Source organism: Eulemur rufifrons, chromosome 8 (assembly GCF_041146395.1).
Source record: "Eulemur rufifrons isolate Redbay chromosome 8, OSU_ERuf_1, whole genome shotgun sequence".
NCBI classification, from domain to species: domain Eukaryota; kingdom Metazoa; phylum Chordata; class Mammalia; order Primates; family Lemuridae; genus Eulemur; species Eulemur rufifrons.
In genome coordinates, this window is record NC_090990.1 from 9745107 (window position 1) to 9770463 (window position 25357).

Sequence of the window (25357 nt, forward strand, 5' to 3'; positions counted from 1 at the left end):
AATCTGTCTTAGGCTGGGCATGGTGGCTCAGGCCTGTAATCCTGGCACTCTGGGAGGCCGAGGCAGGAGGATCGCTCAAGGTCAGGAGTTCAAGACCAGCCTGAGCAAAAGCCAGACTCCGTCTCTACTGAAAAAAATAGAAATTATCTGGACAACTAAAAATATACATAGAAAAAATTAGCCGGGCACGGTGGCGCATGCCTGTAGTCCCAGCGACTCAGGAGGCTGAGGCAGAAGGATTGCTTAAGCCCAGGAGTTTGAGGTTGCTGTGAGCTAGGCTGACGCTATGGCACTCTAGCCCGGGCGACAAAGTGAGACTCTTGTCTCAAAAAAAAAAAAAAAAAAAAAAAAATCTGTGTCTTAGATGTACTGTGTGATTGCCTTTCTCTACAAAAGGGTAGGTATTCTTTGGTTGCATCCGTTGTGAGAAAATGGAAAGAGCGCCCTCTGGTAGTTTATTTACTTATTTAGTTATTCATTAAATTATATGCTGCTGTAGTTTACTGATGCTAGAAATTGTATAAAGTCTTCTCTATAGACACATTTTTGAATCTAGTTTGTACAGTAAATAAGCTTTCTCGTTCCAGGGAGACAAAATAGTAAGTGAAATTCCTTTGCAAAGCAAAGTTTGTTTTCTAAGAATCTCAGGCTCATACTCTCAAAATTTTTCTTTGTGTGGGAGAGGAGGGGATTAGAAATATATGCTAAGATGAAGGCAGTAAAACATTTTCTTACATAGGTGGGAAAACATTACATGTAACATAATTCAATCAAATAACATTGGAAGTTTTTAGAATTTGGCTTAGTTAATCATTTGACTTTGTATTAATGCCACTAAATTTTTTAAAAATTAACAATTTTTTCTTGTGTGAATTGTTGGTATAATTCATCTTATACCAAATAAGGGATGATTTTTTTGGCTTTTCTTTTTTTTTAATCATCAACAAAGATAGTTTTTAAAGCTTGAAATGATAAATACTCTGAAACAAAGTTCTGTTTTTTACAATTCTAAGTGATGCCTCTCTGCTTTTTTCTTTTTTTCTTTTTTTTTTTTTTTAGTGGGTGGGTTGGTGGGTAGAGACAGGTTCTTGCTTGCTGTATTGTGGGGGCTAGAGTACAGTGGCATCATAGCTCACTGCAGCCTCAAACTCCTGGGCTGAAGGGATCCTCCTGCCTCAGCCTCCCAAGGAGCTGGGACTATGGGCATGTACCACCATGCTTGGCTAATTTGTTATTTTTTGTAGAGACAGGGTCTCACTATTGCTCAGGCTGGCCTCTCTGCTTTTAAAGTGGAAATTTATGCTCTTAAGAATCAATTTGTTTACTTGTTGGAGCTATCTGGAATTACAAGGGGGAATATGTGTGATTTGTCAAGATGAAACGTAAATTTTTCTTAATAGTTTTTAGACTGAAAAACAATTAAGTTTAAATGCTAAACCTCTAAAAATATTACCTCCAATAAATGGAATTTGTTAAGCGCCCCCACATATATCCTGGGCTTTGCTTCAGCATTTTCAACATTGTGATGTCCTAACATCTTCTCTTATTTAAAGGATGATATGTTTGTTTACTGGGAAGATTTTTGCTTCTAGAACTAGGCTTCTAGAACTGCAGCGACTAGCGACATGTGGCTGTTGAGTGCTTTTGAAATGTGGCTGTTGTATACGTCAGTACTGATTCATACTATAACATGGATGAACTGTAAAAACATCCTCAGTGAAAGAAGCCAGTCACAAAAGACCACATAGTATGTGGTTCTGTTTTGTGAAATGTCTATTACAGGGACGGAAAGGAGATTAGTAGTTGCCTTGGGCTAGGGGTGGGAGAGACTAGGGAGAGACTGCTAATTGGTATGAGGTTTGTTTTTGGGGTCGTGAAAATGTACTAAAAGTTCATTATGATGATGGTTGCATAACTCTGTAAAAGTACTAAAGAGCATTAATTGTCCACTTTTAAATGGGTGAATTTTATGGTATGAAATAATATTTCAGTAGAACTGTCTTAAAAAATACAATTTTGAAGACCTGATTTTAAAAAGTTTATTTTTATGTTGACTATGTGTTCAAATAATATTTTGAATAGACTAGATTAAATAAAATTATTATTAAAATTAATTTCACCTTTTAAAAATGTGGCTGTTTGAAAATTTACAATTATATTTGTGGCTTATTAAGTTTCTGTTGGTCAGCACCATTCTAGAAGCAAGCTCTATCAAGCTATAATGTCATAGTGCTTTTGATTTTGTTTAAAGACAAATGGAGTTTTTTTCTTTTTCCTTTCTTCTAAATTCCCCAAACTCTTCTATTCTCTTGGAAATTACGGATTAATGGAAAGGGCTCTTGGGACTCATATACCTAAAATATAAACTGAACTATCCCAGATTTCATATTTAATATTGGTCAGGCTAAAATGCATACTTGTTTCCAGGGAATGTCTCGACACTTGAAAAAACTTTAATATCTAAGCCTCTAAATAAATTAGTGTAATTCCCCAAGAAGAAAATTAAACTATCTTAACCAGAGTAAATTTATTTATTTATTTTGAGACAGAGTCTCGTTTTGTTGCCCAGGCTAGAGTGCCGTGGCGTCAGCCAAGCTCACAGCAACCTCAAACTCCTGGGCTCAAGTGATCCTTCTGCCTCAGCTTCCCGAGTAGCTGGGACTACAGGCATGTGCCACCATGCCCGGCTAATTTTTTCTATATATATATTTTAGTTGGCCAGATAATTTCTTTCTATTTTTAGTAGAGACGGGGTCTCGCTCTTGCTCAGGCTGGTCGTGAACTCCTGACCTCGAGCGATCCATCCGCCTCGGCCTCCCAGAGTGCTAGGATTACAGGCGTGAGCCACCGCGCCCGGCCTATTTTTTAAATTTAGAAAAAGAACTTTAATCTGAAGATCATTTTTAAGTGATGGCTAATACTTTTGATAGAGGTTTCAAATGTGTATAATAATACAGTGGAATTCCAGTGTTGGAATTAGAAGACACACACATAATTAATAGACATCTGTGTTGCTTCTAGACATAATTTATATAACCCAAACTGGGATTGTTCTGTGATTCTTAGTATTTTCAATCGTGGGAGGGGAGGGGCAGACTAGCCTCCTGAATATGCTGTGTCATGGTGGTTGGAGCCATTTTGGACCGTAGCTTTGTGTCTGTCACTAGAGGAAACTACAAAGAAATAGTTGTATTTAAGCAGAATAAATTTAGGCTGGGGTTTCTTACTGAGTAATTTGTAGTCATTTACAAATAAATGAACAAGTGCACCTAATAGTCGGTGGCTTAGGCTTCCTAGTGGCATGTTAGGTGACTTTCTAACCTCTTGGGCCTGGAACTGCCCTAATAGAGAGTTCAGAAGTGGGAGATCACAAGCTTTTTTTTCATTCTAAATAGGAAGGAGATATAATTAGCACCAGAGTTAAATTGAAAAAAGGCAAAACCTCACAGTTCAAATTTGCTTGTGAGTTTGGTAAAGGCTACAATCATTGTTATATGTAACCATTTGTAATTAAAAAACATTTCACTTGATCTGTATGTTTTTTGGCTTATACCTTTTGAAACATATTAGTTCATACAAGAAATATATCTGATTTTATATACTATGTGATAAAGGGAATCAGAAAATCCTTCTGTATTATAATTGACAGTTTAGATTTTTTCATCTTTTTGTCTCTTGAGTAAGGCATCCCTAGGATGTTCTAAAGACTGCTGCTGTGCAGAAAGTTTTCTTCTTTCTCAGACAGACATGGTATATCTGCCCTACTTTCAGGGAGCATGCACGTTTGATGCTTTTCGCTTTGAGTTACTTGAGTAGCAGGTTTTTTGAGTCTTAAGGGATTGCCAACATTGCAATGACCTGGCTGGCCCAGACTCTTTGTAATTTAAAAGTACTCTAGGGCCAAGGTTGTTTTGGACAGTGAAAATATGTAGAAAAATAATTTTTTGCTTTACCCACTATGAATTTTGTACTTAGCAAAATCTTTTTGTAGCAGAATCTGATTGCATATCTGACAAAAATTTGAATATAAAATGGTATAAAGCACTTGGTAATGAGCGTCTCTACTAGTTGATTATGCTATAATTCTTAAAGTTAACTAGAAAATTTCAGGGCCCAGTAAAGCTCACCAGAAAACAGTCACATTAAAAACAACTTCTCAGGAGTTCGAGACCAGCCTGAGCGAGACCCCGTCTCTACTAAAAATAGAAAGACATTATATGGACAACTAAAAATCTATATAGAAAAAATTAGCCGGGCATGGTGGCGCATGCCTGTAGTCCCAGCTACTCGGGAGGCTGAGGCAGTAGGATCGCTTAAGCCCAGGAGTCTGAGGTTGCTGTGAGCTAAGCTGACGCCACGGCACTCACTCTAGCCTGGGCAACAGAGTGAGACTCTGTCTCAACAACAAAAAAAAAAAAAACAAAACAACTTCTTTTTTTTTTTTTTTTTTTTTGAGACAGAGTCTCACTCTGTTGCCCGGGCTAGAGTGAGTGCCGTGGCGTCAGTTTAGCTCACAGCAACCTCAGACTCCTGGGCTTAAGCGATCCTACTGCCTCAGCCTCCCGAGTAGCTGGGACTACAGGCATGCGCCACCATGCCCGGCTAATTTTTTCTATATATATTTTTAGCTGTCCATATAATTTCTTTCTATTTTTAGTAGAGATGGGGTCTCGCTCTTGCTCAGGCTGGTCTCGAACTCCTGAGCTCAAAGGATCCGCCCACCTCGGCCTCCCAGAGTGCTAGGATTACAGGCGTGAGCCACCGCGCCCGGCCTAAAAACAACTTCTTGTTTTTCTTTTTTTTTTGAGACAGAATCTTGCTCTGTCACCTGGGCTACAATGCAGTGGTGTTATCCACAGCTCACTGCAACCTGAAACTCTTGGGCTCAAGCAATCCTCCTGCCTTAGCCTCCTGAGTAGCTGGGACTACAGGTGTTCACACCTGGTTAAGTTTTCTATTTTTTGTAGATGGGGTTGGGGAGTGGGTCTCATCCTCACTCAGGTTGATCTTGAACTCCTGGCCTCAAACAGTTCTCCCACCTTGGCCTCTCAGAGTGCTAGGATTACAGGTATGAGCCACCACGTCCAACCAAAAAGAACTTTTTTTAAGTTGTGGTAAAATATGTACAGGATAAAATTTACCATTTTAACTGCCCTGCCTTTTTTTTTTTTTTAATTTCAGCGTATTATGGGGGTACAAAAGTTTAGGTTACGTATATTGCCCTTGCCCCGCCCCCCCAGAGCTTCAAGCGTGTCCATCCCCTAGACGGTGCACATCGCACTCATTATGTATGTATACACCCATCCCGTTCCCACCATCTGCCCAACGCCCGATTAATGTTATTCCTATATGTGCACTTAGGTGTTGATCCGTGAAACCAATTTGATGGTGCCTTTTTTTTTTTTTTTAACGACAGGATCTTTCTGTTGCCCAGACTAGAGTAGTGCAACAGCATGATCATAACTCACTGTGACCTCTAACTCCTGGGCTCAAGAGATCCTCCCACTTCAGTCTCCTGAGTAGCTGGGGTTACAAGTGTGCACCACCATGCCCGGCTAATTTTTCTATTTTTTGTAGAGATGGGGTCTCGCTATATTGCCCAGGTCCTGGAATTCCTGGCCCCCAAGTGGTCCTTCTGCCTTGGCCTCCCAAAGAAAATGTGTGAGCCACCATTCCTGGCCTTTTTTTTCTTTTTTCTTCTTCTTCTTTTTTTTTTTTTTAATATTGTTTATTTGTTTGTTTTTGAGACAGAGTCTCACTCTGTTGCCCAGGCTAAAGTGCCGTGGCGTCAGCCTAACTCACAGCAACCTCAAACTCCTGGGCTCAGGCAATCCTTCTGCCTCAGCTTCCCGAGTAGCTGGGACTACAGGCACGCGCCACCATGCCCGGCTGAATTTTTCTATATATTTTTAGTTGTCCAGCTAATTTCTTTCTATTTTTTAGTAGAGACAGGGTTTCACTCTTGCCTAGACTGGTCTCAAACTCCTGAGCTCAAATGATCCACCTGCCTCAGCCTCCCAGAGTGCTAGGATCACAGGCGTGAGCTGCCGTGCCCGGCCATGCCTGCCCTTTTGTCTTCATGAATTTTTGACTACTCTAGATACCTCATGGATGTGGAATCAGACTATATTTGTCTGGCTTACTTAGCATAATGTTTTCAGATTCATTCATCTTGTCACATGTATCGTAATTACATTCCTTTTTAAAGCTAAATAATATTCCTTCATTATTTTTTGGTAAGCTTTAATTATCTAGTAGTTATCCTATAGATCAGCTATAGGATCTATAAAAAAATAGGGATTTTAAAAATTTTAACTCTAACCAAAGAGTAATAAGCTTAAAAACATTAACTAGGCCAGGTGCAGTGGCTCACGCCTGTAATCACAGCACTTAGGGAGGCCAAGGTAGGAGGATCGCTTGAGGTCAGGCATTTAAGACCAGCCCGGGCAACATAGTGAGAACCCCATCTCTACAAGGAAAAAAAAAAATTAGCTGGGTGTGGTGGCAGTGCCTGTAGTCCTAGCTATTTGGGAGGCTGAGGTGAGAAGATTGCTTGAGCCCAGGAGGCTGAGGCTGCAGTGAGCTGTCACCACGCCACTGCACTCCAGCCTAGGACAGAGCAAGACCCTGGCTCTTAAAAAAACAAACAAACAAAAAATTAACTACAGTTCTATCTGCATTCCAAAGAATTACTTACACTTAACCCTTTGTGAGCAAGCTAACCACATGCAGTATACTTAAGCTTAATTTTAAGCAGCGTTTTCTGCCAAAATAAGACATTTTTTAAAAAGCAGTCTTTAATGATTTTTTCCCCTCTCATTTATGTAAACTATTGGACTTGAGACTAGGAAGAGAAATAAAACCAATTATTTTAATTATTGTGTTTGATTTTACCATCACTTTAGTGACCATGAACATTAAATCTAGTTAAGTCTTTTTTTTTTTTTTTTTTTTTTTGTTGAGACAGAGTCTCACTTTGTTGCCCAGGCTAGAGTGAGTGCCGTGGCGTCAGCTTAGCTCACAGCAACCTCAGACTCCTCGGCTTAAGCGATCCTACTGCCTCAGCCTCCCGAGTAGCTGGGACTACAGGCATGCGCCACCATGCCCGGCTAATTTTTTCTATATAGATTTTTTTTTAGTTGTCCATATAATGTCTTTCTATTTTTAGTAGAGACGGGGTCTCACTCAGGCTGGTCTCGAACTCCTGACCTTGAGCGATCCACCCGCCTCGGCCTCCCAGAGTGCTAGGATTACAGGCGTGAGCCACCGCGCCCGGCCTAAATCTAGTTAAGTCTTAATCTTGCCTACCTATGAATTGTAGCCAGTACCTATCTAAAGTTTAAATGCGCTTGTTATTTATAAATACTCAGGTGAAATCTAGATGGAAACTAGGGGAGAACTTTAAAAGTTAATTTCTGAGGTCTAGATTTTGTACTACAAAATCTTCAGGAAATAAATTTTTGCTAATTGTTTATGTTAGCAATAAAAGTTGATTACAATAAGAAGAAATATTACTGTTGGTGGTGAATTATGTTTTTCTTTGTGCCTCTATCTTTGTGTAACAAGAGAAAGCTTTGCTGTTGTCAGTTTCACTCTACTAATTTAGTTAATCATTACATTCTTTTATCAGATTTTTTTTTTTTTTTGGAGACAGTCTTGCTCTGTCTCCTGGGCTCAAGCAATCCTCCTGCCTCAGCCTCCCGAGTAGCTGGGGCTACAGGCACGTGCCACCATGCCTGGCTAATTTTTTCTATATATTTTTAGTTGTCTGGCTAATTTCTTTTTATATTTTTAGTAGAGATGGAGTCTCGCTCTTGCTCAGGCTGGTCTCGAACTCCTGACCTTGAGCAATCCTCCCACCTTGGGCTCCCAGAGTGCTAGGATTACAGGCATGAGCCACCGTGCCCGGCCTTCATGTGTTTTTTTTTTGTTTTGGTTTTGTTTTTGTTTTAAGACAGAGTCTCACTCTGTTGCCCGGGTTAGAATGCTGTGGCGTCAGCCTAGCTCATGGCAACCTCAAACTCCCAGGCTCAAGTGATCCTTCTGCCTCAGCCTCCCAAGTAGCTGGGACTACAGGCATGCGCCACCATGCCTGGCTAATTTTTTCCTATACATATATTTAGTTGTCCAGATAATTTCTTTCTATTTATAGTAGAGACAGGATCTCACTCTTGCTCAGGCTGGTCTTGAACTCCTGACCTCGAGTAATCCTCCTGCCTTTGCCTACCAGAGTGCTAGGATTACAGGTGTGAGCCACCGTGCCCGGCCCTTCATGTGGTTTTGATGTACATTTCCCTAAAAATTAGATGTTGAACATCTTTTCATGTGTTTATCGGCCATTTATATATATATCTTTGTGGAGAAATGTCTGTTCAACTTCTTTGCACATTTTTTAGTCAGGTTATTTTTTTTGTTGAGTTGTATCATCATTTTTAAAGGCCAATTTAAAATATCTTAAAATTATAAAGCAGGATACCCCATTAACATCTTTATGCAAAATAGAAGTTCTATTAATTTCTTCTGAACATTGTACTTTGGTGAGGAAAAATCTAATTGTGATACCAAACTAGTACCTTAAATCCTTAGGTTGAGGGTAAGAAAGCTATTGCACACTAAAAACCACTTAGCATGGATAGAATAGTTTTCATTGAGGTAAACCTTACTAGAATATGGGTTATTTGTTTAAAAATTACTAAATCAGTTTTATCTACAAAGTACTTTGACCTTGATATCGACATGGCAAAGTACACATTGTAAACAGCCATCTACCTTTTTGTCATGTTTTCCCAAATCAAGTGACACCAGAGTGCTTTGGATCCCAACTTTCCCTTGAGTAGTCTGATTTTTGGAAGTTGACTTTTTTTTCTTTCTTCCTGTAAGTTTGGAAGTTATTCAAAGATTTTTATGAAATGATACATTAGTAATAAGGAAGAATAGTCATTGTAAGGCTCCTGTGTTTGGTTTGCAGCTTGAAATTAGCATGTTAGTTTTTTAAAAGAAGGGAAAGCAGTCAAAGCAATAATGTAGGGCCAGGGTTTCTCAGCCTTGCCACATTTGACAACCAGAGAATCCTTTCTCATGGGGACTGTCCTGTGCCCCGTAGGATGTTTAGGAATATCCCACGGCTCTGCCTACTAGATGCCAGTAACCGTATCCCACTTCCCACCATTATGACAACAAAAATGTCCTCTGGGAGCCAAGACGTCCCCTCAGCCCCATTGAGAGCCACTGATTTATAGGTATTCACAGCTATAGGATTTGTGAATGAAATATCATAGCCAACCAATGTTTTAAATGTCTGACAGCATCTTTGTTAGACATTTAAAATGTTTTTGTGGGTTTGTTTTTTTAGATACAGGGTGTTGCTGTATTGCCCAGGCTGGAGTGCATTGGCTTTTCACAGACATGAGCATAGCTTACTGCGGCCTCCAACTTCTGGTCCCAAGTGATCCACCCCACCTCAGCCTCCCAAGTAGCTAGGGTCACAGGCACACACCACTGATCCTGGCTAAAAACATTTTTTGGTATGTGTATTTTAATTGTGCTTCAGCTTTCATCGCAGAAAATTTTTCTAAAAATCATTTTCTGCAAAGTTCTAGACAAAAGGATCCATGAAGTGTCTTTATTTTTATAAATATCAGTGATTTTTTAGTCAGATTATTAATATGTATCATTTAAAGTCCTAGGACCTCAGAATAGCCATTATTTTTCTTGTCTAATTGATGAATTAGCAAGAAAGAAAAACTGTACAGTTTGCAACCAAGTAATGTTTTATCAGAAATTTTCATTTCAATCTTGGATATCAAGTTTAAATACTTCCATTTTACTGAGCTTTATATGCTTTCCTAGGTATTAATCTCCATCTCTTGCACGATTCAGACCCGTAATTTCTTTGAGGCACAGCTATTATATATCCGGTACCATACTAGGCTCTGTATTTACAAAGATGAATCCAGTATTGGACTTTAAACAAAGGTGGTAAATGAGTTGTTACAATACAGAGTGGAAGGATTTAAGCTGGACATTGTGAGGCAGGAGGATCGCTTGAGCCCATGAGTTCGAGGTTGTAGTGCACCATAACAATGCTTATAATAGCTACTGCACTCTAGCCTGGGCAACTGACCCTGTCTCTTTAAAAAAAAAAAAAAAAAGTAAAAAACCAATGAATTTTATAGGATTGGGTGGAGTGAGGATCTCAGGAACAGCTACACAGCAGGAAATTAATACTGGAGCTAATCCTTAAAAGCAGGCAAGGAGGGAAAGGAAGGTACCTTCAATAGGAATGGATACGGAGAACTCTCTTATGCTTGCTTATGTGCTATGCTGAGTACTAGGCACTTTATAATCATTGACTCACTCAGTCTTTACAACCATCCCTACACACAAGAAAATTAGGATTAGAGACAAAGTAATTTAACCAAGGCTCATATATTAAGACCTAAAGGTGCCCATGATTAGAAACTGGTATACACTGATGTGGATAGATCATTAGCAGGTTGGGTTGGAAGGTCATGAGAAGGAGTGGCTAGAAGATTATTTTGGGGCCAACTTGTAAAGGGTCCTGTCTGCCTTCCTGAGAAATGAGGACTTTATTCTGTAAGTATTTGGGAGCTATCAGAGATGGAGGATTGGAGTTAGGAAGGGAGTCGTAGAATGCTAGAGTTAGTAGGGACCTTTAAGGATCATGAGGTCTGATAATCCACCAGGCAGATTGAAGTTTAGAGAGGCAAAAATGAGGTGCCTTACTAGGCTACCCACTTGAGTGTTTCCTTCCTATTTTTCTGATTAAAAAAAAAAAAATAGAGGTTTGAGCTAGGCATGGTGGCACACACCTGTAGTCACAGCTACTCAGGAGCCTGAGGTGGGAGGATCACTTGAGCCCAGGAGTTGGAGAGACTTAATTCAGCTTACATCAGAAGTGGTGGAGTTGCAAATGGTAGTGGTGTCACAGACTGTCTACTAAACTAGTAGTTTATTGCTTGTGTTTTGGTGTTTTTTTTTGTTTGTTTGTTTTTTGTTTTTTAAGACAGAGTCTTACTCTGTTGCCCGGGCTAGAGTGCCGTGGCGTCAGTCTAGCTCACAGCAACCTCAAACTCCTGGGCTCAAGCAATCCTCCTGACTCAGCCTCCCAAATAGCTGGGACTACAGGCATGCACCACCATGCCTGGCTAATTTTTTTTAATATATGTTTTTAGTTGTCCAGCCACTTTCTTTTTTTTTTTTTTTTTTTTTTTTTTTTGTTGTTGAGACAGAGTCTCACTTTGTTGCCCAGGCTAGAGTGAGTGCCGTGGCGTCAGCTTAGCTCACAGCAACCTCAGACTCCTCGGCTTAAGCGATCCTACTGCCTCAGCCTCCCGAGTAGCTGGGACTACAGGCATGCGCCACTATGCCCGGCTAATTTTTTCTATATAGATTTTTAGTTGTCCATATAATGTCGTTCTATTTTTAGTAGAGACGGGGTCTCGCTCAGGCTGGTCTCGAACTCCTGACCTTGAGCAATCCACCCGCCTCGGCCTCCCAGAGTGCTAGGATTACAGGCGTGAGCCACCGCGCCCGGCCCACTTTCTTTCTGTTTTTTTTTTTTTTTTAGTAGAGATGGGGTTTTGCTCTTGCTCAGGCTGGTCTCGAACTCCTGAGCTCAAACAATCCATCCGCCTCGGCCTCCCAGAGTGCTAGGATTACAGGCGTGATGTGCCTGGCCAGTTTTTTGCTTGTTTTTAAAACTTTCTAGGTTCAGGACCCTTTTGCATTTTAATTTAAATTAAATTAAATTTTTTTTGAGATAGGGTCTCACTCTGTTGCCCAGGCTGGAATGTGGTGGCATGATCATAGCTCACTGTAGCCTTGAATTCCTGGGTGCAGGCAATCTTCCTGCCTCAGCTTCCTGAGTAGCCAGGGCTACAGGCATGTGCCACCAAGCCCAGCTAATTTTTTAAATTTTTTTGTAGAGACAGGGTCTTACTATGTTGCCCAGGCTAGTCTTGAACTCCTGGGCCCAAATAACTAGTGACTAATTCTGTATTTACACTGTGATTATAAGGTTTTTTGGGCAAAGTATATGAAGAAAATCTGGCCTCACACAGATAATGTAGTTGAAATAAGGAGGATCTCATAGATCCCGTAAGAGGATCTTGGGTCCTCACAGTTCCTCAAACCACACTTAGAGGATTGCTGTACTGATTTTGACTTGTAAAATAGTGGGATCTAGAGGGATTATTACCTGGTGTGGTAATGCATTCCATTCAAGAAATTAGGAGATTTTTTTCCCCTCTCATGTGAGGGAAGCACCAAGGACTAGTGGACACATTTTGAATAGCCCAAGCCTGATGGAAAGCAATATGAACATTTTTCCTCTTGACCCAAGCTTAGATATTGATTATGTTAAGGGAGTTTGTTGGAAAATTGTCACTTGAGATTATGTATGCTTTTAACAAATGGGCCCTCTCTTTTAATTGCAAAGTTTTCTAATTGCTTTAATTGCTCATGTATTTTTTACTTTTATATTGATTGATTGATTGATTGAGATACAGTCCTGGCTAGAGTGCAGTGGCGTCATCATAGCTCACTGCTACCTCAAAAACTCCTGGGCTCAAGGGATCCTCCTGCCTCAGCCTCCCGAGTCGCTGGGACTACAGACGTGTGCCACCATGCCCAGCTAATTTTTTCTATTTTTAGTAGAGATAGGGTCTCATTCTTGCTCAGGCTGGTCTTGAACTCCTGACCTTGAGTGATCCTCCCACCTCAGCCTCCCAGAGTGCTAGGATTACAGGCATGAGCCACTGCACCCAGCATGTTAACTATTTTTGGCCTTAGAAACAATTGAATACTGTATCACATGGTTTGATGAACTGTTGTGATTCTTTAGTTTTAATAAAACTGTGAAAACAAAAAAATTTTTAAAAAGTAAAAATTGACTTTTTAAAACAAATATTGACACATTCTGGGCATTTGGGCTTTCTGTCAGTTTAGTAGGACTGAAAAGTATTTGGAGGTCTAAAATTTGTGTCTTTATTTTGATTCAGGATCTCTAAATCCATAGTGCATTTAATATTAATATACTGTATTGGAGATGTACATTGCAGTTTAGGTTAGTATGTCAGAATGCAAACTCAAAACTTGTACCATTTTATCATTTCATGATTCATTTTAAAACCTATTGCCCCTTCCAGTTACCATTTCAAATTGGTTATCAGTCTATTCTGACAGTTAAATTCTACATCCTGTTGCAAAATTGTGGTATTCACCAAGAGTGTGATGACATTTATAACAAATCTAATCTCTGTTGCTATTTTGTGCTTTATTTTAAAATCGTTATTACCATTGATCATCTTTCTCTCCATTTTTATAACACAAACTTGTATCAAACTTGTTTTATTGTCTCGTTAATTATTTCAGTAACCAGAAATTCTGGCTTTGCCCATATTTGTTTACTTCTTTACCATTGTTGCTAAGGAATTTTGGTGTATACGGTATTGGTAGTATTGTAATTTAAATATTTTCCTTAATGCTTACTTTGTTGGCATATACTAAGTTGATAAGTCATACAACATATTCTATATTGTAGTCATCTGGTAGTCTTGTGAATAATCTTGTATTACTTGGAGTATTTAACACATATAACAAGCATTTTTTTCTTCTGTGTTAAAAACAAGAGATTAATTTTGTTAACCCTTAATTTCAATGATAATATAGTATTCTATTTACTTAGTACTAGTAATATTGCTTTTGTTGGATGATCTAAAAAAAAAAAATTCTTTTTATAGATGGGAAAACTGAAGCCCAGTCAATTATGAGAGGCCTGGCAATGATAGCTTGTGGTTCTGTCTCAAGGTTTTTATCCCCAGTAGTTTGCATTTTTGTACCTCAGCTACCTCATTTGGGCTCTTACTGACCCAGGTTTGTTTCCCTACATTTTAAACTGCAGAAGGTTCTGATAACCTCATTAATTTTTCTCATCCTTTTTGCCTTAGCTTGTGAGATCTAAATAAAAATGCTGTGTAAATTCTCAATTTTCTAGAAACATCTTTAGTTTTCAATAAGAAAACACTTGCAGTATTTATTTCTTCAAAAAAAAAAAAAAAAGCAGTAGCAAATTTTTCTCAGCCTAGGCTTAGACTCATTTGTCTGGGTGCATTAGTGATTGTCTTGGCTATAAGGTCTTGTAGTTTTAGTACAAATGACAAAAACCACCATAGGTCTTTTCCTCTAGCTTGTGTGCTTAAGATGGACTAACCACTCAGAGTTATTTGCTTGTAAGATAAGACTTCCACAGTGGGGAGGAGGGTATGAAACAAAATTTCAGAAAGACAGCATCATCATCTGTAAATAGCTTTTTATTAATCTATTTGAGAATGCCCTAAAAGAAGTTAAAACCGTAGCAGTCTGGCACATCTAGTGCTGAAAAGAGAATTTTATGTTCTCATGTAGTTCTTAGGCATAATGAACTTATTTAAATAAATTCCTCTCTTAATCTGATTGTGTAGGTTACATTTTCTTCCTGTCTTTCAATTGACTGTCTCCCCCTTTGATTATTTTATTAAACTGAAGAGTAATAAATTCCGTTTCATTAACTCTCCCTTCCCACATTGTCCACAGGGAAGAGAGCCTAAACTAACAAGATTCCAGTAACTTAAATAATATTTCTTCATTAGTCCTTTAAAGATTTAAAAATTATAATTACCTGGAAGATTATTTTGGATATTTGTTTTCCTAAAAATCAGTTTACCCATGAGGTAGTAGTATTGCTACTACTACAACTAATAGTAACAGAGCAGTGCTCCTTCATCTATTGAGTCCCTGTCATATTCCAAACTCTCTAAACCTGTGGGTTGTTTTATTTAATTCTTAAGCCTGTGAGATATAGGTACCATTATTACTATTTCTATTTTATACATTTGGTATTTTTTTTTTGTTCTTGCCACTCAAACTTTTGTGCAGTTAGAGATTTTATACATTTAGTATTAGGGGAAATTTGGTATGAAGAAATTTTAGAAATACTATTTTCATTTAGTTTTATTATGTTGGCCTGGAGTCCTGTTACATGAAATAACTTTGGGTATAAAATTATGATAGGAAACCAGTTTTACTGAGGCTTAGCAAGAGGTTAAGTGATTTGTCCAAGGACACGTGTTTTATGTCGGAGCCAAGATTTGAATCTAGATCTATGAATCCAAAACCAATATATCCACTATTCTATTATTATTATACTAATTGAATTGCATTCACTAGTATTATTTCATTTGAAAAAAATTATTTGTAGAATGCAACAATTGCCTGTTAGATGGCCTGTGGTGGTAAAAGAATGTTACTTTTGCTTCCACTTTTACTGTCTCTGCCATCTCTCAAGGTGGAGTATGAGATAGATGTGGAGAATATAGGGCCTCCAGAAATCCTAGTCCTAAAGTTTAGCCTGGTAGTTATTGCTACTTGTCAATTTTAAGAAGTTTAATATACTGCCCGTTTTCTCTGTCTTTTCACTAAAGTTTGTTGTTGTTGCCCTTCTGCAGCACTGATTCCAGCAGTAGTTCAAGTGATGACTCTCCCGCACGATCAGTTCAGTCGGCAGCAGTACCGGCACCCACTTCCCAGTTGCTTTCATCTTTGGAAAAAGATGAGCCCCGTAAAAGTTTTGGGATCAAGGTTCAGAATCTTCCAGTACGCTCTACAGGTAAAATTTTGTATGACTGTACTTACCTGAGTGCTAGTGCTGAGGAATGAGATAGATGGGGCAACTTGAATTTTATACTTTGTAGTGAAAACAAGTTTTCCTTTAGTGATTCATTAACATTTAATTCAATGTAAGAAAAAGGAAGTGATTATTATAACTTTATGTAGTTTTAGTTTGTTGTCCATGTGCATATATAAAGATACCATGGTAGATATTTTCCTTATACATACTATATACACATACATATCTACATAAACATTGTTTATCTATTATGTGCATATGTATATACATATAAGGATTGTATGAGCATGGATGATATATAAAGAAAGCATTGTTTATTTTTGAATAAATGTTTCTGGATTAAATATGTTGGTATTGGAGGAAATTTGGTATGATGAAATACTGCTACTATTTTCAGTTAGATTTATTATGTTGGCCTAAAGTCCTGCCTTACATGAAAGGAATTTCCAACATAAAATTCTTATAGGAAACCCATTTTAAAATACTAGCATTTTAAATGAGGAATGCCATGAATAATGTAAAAGTCCAGTTAAAAACTATTCTGTAGTCTCTACTCATGATGTTTTTAATTGACAGTTGACAGTAGATGCGTTGTTCTTACATGGGGCATATTAACCACGTACACAAGCTAGAACTCTCAGTACACAGTCAAACCAACAAAGACCAAATTAAGTATTTCTTGGCTAAGTAGGTATTTCAGTGATAATTTAAATTATTTGTTAAAATTGCCTATGAAACTTATATACCAGGTTTGCGAATAGAGATAATAAGATACAAAAGTTGATGAGCTTTCTAGCCGGGCATGGTGGCGCATGCCTGTAGTCCCAGCTACTCGGGAGGCTGAGGCAGTAGGATTGCTTAAGCTCAGAAGTTTGAGGTTGCTGTGAGCTAGGCTGACGCCACGGCACTCACTCTAGCCTGGGCAACAAAGCGAGACTCTGTCTCAAAAAAAAAAAAAAAAAAAAAAAAGAGAGGAAAAAAAAAAAGTTGATGAGCTTTTGATTTAGATGGGTAATTTAGAAACGGAGAAGGGGTAAAATTAGCTTGCCTTTTTGTATACCTTTCATTTTTATAATGAAGCAAATTAACACAGGACCCCCCAGATAGTATGATTCATATGTAAAAGATATCAAAATTGTTTAGCATGTTACATGACACTTCTTTTTTTTTTTTTTTTTTTTTTTTGAGACAGAGTCTCACTCTGTTGCCCGGATAGAGTGAGTGCCGTGGCGTCAGCCTAGCTCACAGCAACCTCAAACTCCTGGGCTCAAGTGATCCTCCTGTCTCAGCCTCCCGAGTAGCTGGGACTACAGGCATGCACCACCATGCCCGGCTAATTTTTTCTATATATATTTTTAGCTGTCCATATAATTTCTTTCTATTTTTAGTAGAGATGGGGTCTCGCTCTTGCTCAGGCTGGTCTCGAACTCCTGAGCTCAAACGATCCGCCCACCTCGGCCTCCCAGAGAGCTAGGATTACAGGCGTGAGCCACCGTGCCCGGCCTACATGACACTTCTTACACAATTTTATCATTGAGATGATACTTGAAAAGCTAGAAATATGGCTTTCCTTCTTAATTGTTTAACACAGTTTTATGATAAATCCATATGTAAAATTTTTATATTTAAGAGGCTTTTTTTTTGTGTCTTGTTTTTTGGTTTTTTTGAGATAGAGTTTCACTCTGTCACCCAGGCTAGAGGGCAGTGATGTCATCATAGCTCACTACAGCCTCAAACTGCTGGGCTCACGCGATCGTCCTGACTCAGCCTTCCCAGTAGCTGAGACTACAGGTGTGCTCCACCACATCTGGCTAATTTTTTCTATTTTTCTGATAGAAATGAGGTCTTGCTCCCGCTGAGGCTGGCCTCGAACTCCTGAGCTCCAGCCATCCTCCCACTTCGACCTCCCAGAGTGCTATGATTATAGGTGTGAGCCACCGCCCCCAGCCTATTTTATTAAGTTTTAAACATACCCCAAAGTAGACAGATTAGCAAGATGAACTCCCCCTTACCATAGATTCAGAAATTATCAACATTTTGCCATTCTTGCTTCAACTGTCTCCTGTGTTCCTCCTTTCCTGTTCTTGAGTCTTTTTGTTTTTAATTTTAAATTGAATCCACAATGTTATATCATTTCATACCTACTTAAAGATACATACTTTTGTATATATCCATAAAATATAAGGGCATTTTTCTGGATAGCCACAGTATCATTCTTACATAACATATAATCCATACCATCATATAATACTTACTTTATTTGCAGAATTGTGTAGTAATCTTCAAAATGTCTTTAGAGTTTTTTCTTAATTTGAAAAAGTAATGTTTTTTTGAGACAGTCTTGCTCTTTTTTGCCCTGGATAGAGTGCTGTGGCGTGAGCCTAGCTCACAGCAACCTCAAACTCCTGGGCTTAAGCAATCCTTCTGCCTCAGCCTCCCGAGTAGCTGCGACTACAGGCATGTGCCACCATGCCTGGCTAATTTTTTCTATATATATTTTTAGTTGTCCAGATAATTTCTTTCTATTGTTTAGTAGAGATGAGGTCTCGCTCTTGCCCAGGCTGGTCTTAGAACTCCTGACCTCGAGCGATCCTCCTGCCTCGGCCTCCCAGAGTGCTAGGATTGCAGGCGTAAGCCACCGCGCCTGGCCAAAAGTAATGTTTTAATGATAACAAAACTTAGGTCAAAAATCAGGCTAGAAACTTTTGTGGTTCATAAGCGTGATGATTGGGTTTTCACACTAACATATGAGCATGCCTCCTTCTAACCTTCTTATGACACTGGCACATTACCTGTCTGATGTGAAAAAAAAAATCAGGCTAAAGATTTAGTAGCTTGCTTACAAAGTTGTAATTTTTCTTTTTTGGAGACGGAGTCTTGCTCTGTTGCCCAGGCTGGAGTATAGTGGCACAGTCATAGCTCACTATATAACCTCGATTGAATTGTAATTTATTAGAAAAACAAATAACTTGTTTTTGTTTGGGGTTTTAGATACAAGCCTTAAAGATGGCCTTTTTCATGAATTTAAGAAATTTGGAAAGGTGACTTCAGTGCAGATACATGGAGCTTCAGAAGAGAGGTATGGTCTGGTATTTTTTCGGCAGCAAGAGGACCAAGAAAAAGCATTGACTGCATCAAAAGGAAAACTTTTCTTTGGCATGCAGATTGAAGTAACAGCATGGATAGGACCAGGTAAGTGCGGTGGAAGCCGAGTTTAATTACAAATTACATACATTATTTCTATTGTAGTTTATGAGAAGAGGTAGCACATTATCCTGAATATGGACCCTATTCTAGCTTTATTTATTGTCGTACTTCCAGTGTCTTCTATTTTCAAGGGTTACTGATTGAGAATTTACACACTGAAGTTTGGGAACCCCTGATTGAAGGCAACTTATGAGTAAATTTGTAAAGGAATGAATAGAAACATTAAAATTCTGCTCTTTGTGAAGCGGAGACAATTGAGCTTTAAGACTAAGACTTACTGTTCAACTTAATAAAAAAACATTATTTTAGTGAGGTAGGGTGTAAGGATTTTTCTGTTCTTTTAAGAGTCTGAAAGGAAGAGCTTGAGGCCCTTGTTGAGTCCAGCCTTCCCAAAAGGATTGAATTGGTTAAAATTAGGAGATAGTTCCTTGGACAATGACAACAGAATTATCCTGAATTAGAAAGCAGATGACTTCTTAATATCATTTTTTTCCACCCACCCCCCTCTTAATATCATTTTGAGGGACTAATTAGACCTGTTTTATTTCTGTTATGCCCAACATAAATCGGATCTGTTATTCTAGCTTGTGTGACCTTAAAAGATGGTGACAGAAGTAGGACTAAGGCTTATGGGTGCAACCCATTGAGAATTTCAGGGAAACATTTTAATTAGCTTGAACCTACCTGTAAGACATACTGCAAGGCAGGAAGTCTTTTCAGGCATGGCTTGGGTCAGTGTTTCTCCTGTTTCAGAACCATCAGTAATATTTATTTAAAAATGCAGATTCCTCATTTTTGTATAGTGGTGAGTTGTTTTTATTTTATTTTTTCTTTTTCTTTTTTTTCTTTTTTTAGTAGAGACGGGGTCTCACTGTTGCTCAGGCTGGTCTCGAACTCCTGAGCTCCAGCGATCCGCCCGCCTCGGCCTCCCAGAGTGCTAGGATTACAGGCATGAGCCACCGCGCCTAGCCAATATATAGTGGTGAGTTAAGGGAAAAAAAAAAAGGGCAGGGTCTACTGACCCTACTTCAGCTTACTGATTGAGAATTTACACACTCAAGTTTGGGAACCCCTTATTTAAGGCAACTTGTGGGTAAATTTGTAAAGGAATGAACAAAAACATTAAAATTCTGCTCGTACCTTATGAAACTGAGACAATTGAGGTTTAAGACTAAGACTTTGGGTGGAATTTATAGTGTAAACATGGCCCATTTATAGAGTAAACATGAATATTCTTGAAATATTCATTTTATTTGACAATTAAGAGGAAAAATATAATTTTCCTGATAAGGACATGTAAATGTTATTTTATTTATTTATTTTTTTGAGACAGAGTCTCACTCTGTTGCCCAGGCTAGAGTGCCATGGCGTCAGCCTAGCTCATAGCAACCTCAAACTCCTGGGCTTAGGCAAGCCTCCTGCCTCAGCCTCCCAAGTACCTGGGACTACAGGCATGCATGACCATGCCTGGCTAATTTTTCTATTTTTTTTTAGCTGTCCATATAATTTCTTTCTATTTTTAGGAGAGACGGGGATCTGGCTCTTGCTCAGGCTGGTCTCGAACTCCTGAGCTCAAACAATCTGCCCGCCTTGGCCTCCCAGAGTGCTAGGATTACAGGCGTGAGCGATCGCGCCCGGCCGTAAATGTTATTTATATATTAAAATAGACACAGAGTTAGAGTGAATACTGCAGAATGTGCCTAATTTTACAACGAAACATAGGAATTCAAAGGAATATTATCTTTTCAAAGGAATTTGTAGGTTGTGCCTTCACATTCCTTCCTCTATCAAGTTTTGAGATGTTCTACCCTAAATTACACTGCGCTAAGACAACTCTCATTCTTAAAATTTAACACATACAGAATGGGTCAGAACTGCTTGAGGACTATTTAGAATGTCATATAATTTATGGAAGTTTTTAGAGCTAATCATAATTGAGTAATGAAGATCTTATCCAGGGGCATTCAGTAGGTGACTCTGGTCTCCAAATGATAGGGCTAGCCTGAGATTTTTACTGTAAAAAGCTTTTCACCTAACTATTTAGCATCCAGGAAATAGTTGAGCTTTTAACCACTTGCTAGTGAAGATTTTGGGAAGTTTAGTTGGTTCAAGCATTGGAAAGCTGAAGACTTTTCTCAGATGGGACAACACTAAATACCAGTTTAATGGGATATTTGAAAGCACTTGCATATGTTATATTGAAATGATTGCTCAGGTCAAGGACTTTTCTTTCTTTCTTTCTTTCTTTTTTTTTTAAATAAAGACAGGGTCTTTCTCTCTGTTGCCTGGGCAGCCCTCAAGGACCTTTTAAAAAGATCCAAATCCAAGGAACCTAACTTTGCTGATAGACACCTGGTGGCTTCTAAGATTGTACTTTTACTTTCTTAATCCTATGCCTAGCATTAGAATCCCCTAAACGTGAAATTACAGGATAAATGAGGTTTTTCCAAATACGTGTAGCCATTAAGATTTTGACAGGTCACGAAGGTTAAATAGACTACCTGTGGAAAACACCTTTGTTTTCTTTGCTCACTGCATTTCCGATTTTGAAAATTTACCAAGCTGTTTGGTGGGAATGAAGCCATGACAGGTCTTAATGGTTGCAAATCATGCCTTTCCCTTCTTATTTTGCCCTTCAGAGTATAAACCTCAAGATGCATCTGAATTATTTTTTCTATTGCATTTTTTTTTTTGGAAATATTGTTAAATGCCCACTATTAGATAGTTTCAAGAAGACTGAGTTGAACTTAAAGTAAAATATACCCCTTTGAGATATGGTGAAAGTATGGAGACAGCTAGTATGAGCTCTGGGCAGTTTCTGGGTCCTAACTCTGTTAAAGTACATATTCTTTGATGAAACTGGTTAAGATTAAGCTGAACTACCATTAGAACCATCAATCTGGAGTCAGAAGTGGGGTATATTCTGGCCAAATTCACTCAGTGGTTCTGAAGTTGAGCTTTTTAATACCAATGTTGCATTGACATCATCAGTAATGTTCAATAGCTGGCACTAAACACTTTGTTTCAGTAAAGTTGATTAAATATTAATTTTGAGGGGATGGCTTTGTTTTACATTAAGGAAAAAAAAGACAAGAGAACATGCAGTTACTGTGCTATAATTGTTATCAACAAAACCTTATATGTCCCTGCCCTAGACCAAGTTCATAAATGGAGCTTCAGAGAAAGGCTATGATTGAATTAGAAATTAAGCCAGGGCTTTTGATCATAAAAAATAGAAATCTTAAATATCATTTAACCTCTTTTTGTTTGTCAGTGGGGACCATATAATACCAAAAGAAGATATTTGATAAATGTTGCTTCGGTCAGTTTTCATACAGTATTCTTGAATCTAAAATTCCTACATTTAGATAGTTGTTAATTAGATAAACATGAAATGCTAAATATCTTGCAAAATGTTGAAAAGTAAATGAAGTTAAATAATGAAACTGGACTATTTTCAGGTGAGTTTTTATGTCTATTTCAGATTGTAGTTTTATACCCTAAATTGAGAGCCTGCTACATAATTTTGTAACCTAAGATTAGGTTCAAATAATTATTTTTGCTAGGGCTTAAAATCTATTTCTTTGTCAGTGATTGTTTTTTAAACCAAATCAACTTAGTATATTTAAATTCAACCCATTTTTGTTTTAAAAGTTAAACAAAGTGTTACTTTATCCTTAATTTTTTTGACAAGTTTCTTTAGCCTTTGTATTCTTCGTTTGCTTTGGAGTTAACAAGGGTCAGCTATTTCTGAAAGTGTTTATGATATTTCAGTTTTTGTGAGTATTCAAGCCCATTATTTCAGACATTTTATTTTTTAAATGTTGATTTTTCCCATGGTATATAAATATAAATTAAAACCCTGTCTTCTCTTTTCACTCTGTCCCCATCCCGCTTACAGAAACAGAAAGTGAAAATGAGTTTCGCCCCTTGGATGAAAGGATAGATGAATTTCACCCCAAAGCAACAAGAACTCTCTTTATTGGCAACCTTGAGAAAACCACTACTTATCATGACCTTCGCAACATCTTCCAGCGCTTTGGAGAGATTGTGGTGTGTTTCTTTTACAAAGAAAACAATTTTAGATCTTTGTCATAAAACCTAAAGCATAATACAGATTATATTTGGAGATATGGCACATAATGGTGTAGTGTTCTATGTGTTTTTACTCCTGCTAAAAGATGATTTAGAGAAGCCCATTGGATATTATATGTTTGTCTATTTTGTTTGTACATACATATATTTTTATACATTTGTATCTTTCTTTGTCCATCGATTTCTATTTTAATGCTCTCTCTAGTGCTGTGGGTTGAAAGAACAGTCTGGAAGAGAAAAACATGTTTGTAAAAAAAGAAGCAGCAAATTAGTATATGATTATTGTGTAATCACAATACCCATCAGAAATATGTCAAGGATTACTAGAATTTGGATGTTGTGTGTTGGAAGTTAAGTTCAATTCTGTTTGGAAGTTTTAATTTGAATCATTTTTTTTTTTTTTTTCTTTAAGAGACAGAGTCCAGCTTTGTTGCCCAGGCTGGAGTGGTAAAAAGGTGTGATCAGAGCTCACTACAGTCTCAAACTCATGGGCTCAAGTGATCCTCCCACCTCAGCCTCTTAAGTAGCTAGGACTATAAGTGCATGCCACCATGCTCAAATAATTAAAAGAAAAAAATTTATTTTTAGTAATGGGGGTCTCGCTTTGTTGCCCAGGCTGGTCTTGAATTCCTGGTCTCAAGTGATCCTCCCACCTCAGCTCTCCAAAGTGTTGAGATTACAGGCATGAGCTACTACACCTAGCCCGAATCACTTTTTATGTTATACAAGTCATTGTTAGATTTAGGGATACAATGGTTTTTCTGTTCCCTGTGACTTAAAACTTGAGTCAATTTATAGTGAAGATATTTGATCACAGCTTTATATTTGGGGTATACTATTTTGTGCTGTGTTAGAAAAAATAGGGAAATTCTGTCTTTCTGATACTCTCTTTGTTAATAATAAACATTGCAGAAAGTGCTGTAGTATATATTTGGACTTCAGGGAGTAAAAAATGTTTTGAGTAGGAATAGTTCATCTTTCATGGGTGTGAGTATGTGTCCATGTATCTGTTCATTTGTCTATCCATTCTTGTTTATGTATCATTGCTCTAAGCAAAAGATTGTTGGTTTTTTTTTTAATGACATAATCTAGTCTTTTAAAATATTGTTTGTGCTTGTGGCTGATCTCAACCTCATCATATAGGAGCTAGGGGCAAGAAATAGAAATGGTTGGTAGAAAAGACGGAGAAAATAGAAAAGCTATATATTTAGAGAAATATACCAGCAAAACATTCATCTTCCTTTCTTTTTCAGTTATTTTGATTTTTCAATTTCTTTTGTGAGAGTAGTGCTACCGTAATTCCATTCAGTTCTGCTGCCTGCCTAGACAGGTGGTGTGGAGTTTACTAACCTGTCTGGCCCCTAGCTTCTTTTGTCTTTACACAGTTATCTATTACTTAATTTGCTGTTTGGCATTCATAAGTTTATGAGTTGATAAAACTTTCAGACATACTTTTATTTGAATGTGGCTACTACTTCAAATTTTGGAGCAGTGTGAGAAGATGTAATTTGGGTACATGGATGCATCTCATCATGAAGATTGCTAAAAATGGAATGATTGTGTTTTAAGAGCTATGGTTCTCAATAATGTAGACATGTCAGTATTCTGTTTGAAAATCGTAATCTCATCATGGTAGCAATTGCTGATGAGTGTCACTGTTTTAAATGACACATTCGCTTTGGAAAAATGCCCTGCTGCTTATTGATAACAGATTAAGCCATAGCCAAAAGAACCTAGTTATTGAGTCTACCCACCAGTTTTCTTTGGAGATATTCTCTTAAGTGGAGTTATCCTGGGTTTTTATATTCTATATCATGGTGAAAATCAACTCCTATTTAGCATTACTTTGAGTAATTTTGAGTATAGGTCATTGCTTTTTTTAGTACCCATTGAACAGCTCTTTAAATGTATTACTCATTTTGCTGTTTTGAGTTTTGATTATTGGCTTGTGACGACCTTTAAGGATAGTTATATAATCTCACAATACTTGATTCTGCAATACATGGCCCAGGTCATTATTTTTTAAATACAGATTTTTGCCATCTAACTGTGTGGTTTCTCTGGACCATTTTTATGTTTAAGCCAAGTTTTTTCACCGCCTCCTCTTAGTAGGCAGGATGGGAGTGTCAGGTACAACTGCAGGTTTTGTGCTTTCCAGAAGAGATAGGGGTTTCTTTTATAAGTGTTTCTTTAATCCAGGGATGCTGTTCTGGTGGGTCTTCACAGAGTAGCTCAGGTATTTATATATCTATTCATTCTGGATATGAGAGATTATTATCATATTTATCAATCACCAGCCTTGGTTCAGTTGAATATACTGATAGAATGAGTCTTCTCATTCAAGATTGCATGTTTTAAATTACTTTT

General features: G+C 37.9%; 1 protein-coding gene and 1 non-coding gene across 4 annotated transcripts in view; both read left to right on the forward strand.

Annotated features, from left to right (window-relative positions):
- Positions 1-25357, forward strand: part of SPEN (spen family transcriptional repressor) — an 82454-nt gene that overhangs the window by 38348 nt on the left and 18749 nt on the right. For all 3 annotated transcript variants that reach the window (XM_069479384.1, XM_069479385.1, XM_069479386.1), the window contains 3 exons: positions 15507-15667; positions 18680-18880; positions 22797-22948. In XM_069479384.1, coding sequence (XP_069335485.1) covers positions 15507-15667; positions 18680-18880; positions 22797-22948 — 514 coding nt within the window. The remainder of the gene's footprint in view (positions 1-15506; positions 15668-18679; positions 18881-22796; positions 22949-25357) is intronic.
- Positions 18388-18490, forward strand: LOC138391225 (small nucleolar RNA U13). Its single transcript, XR_011234833.1, has one exon. It is a non-coding gene; the product is annotated as a small nucleolar RNA U13 (small nucleolar RNA).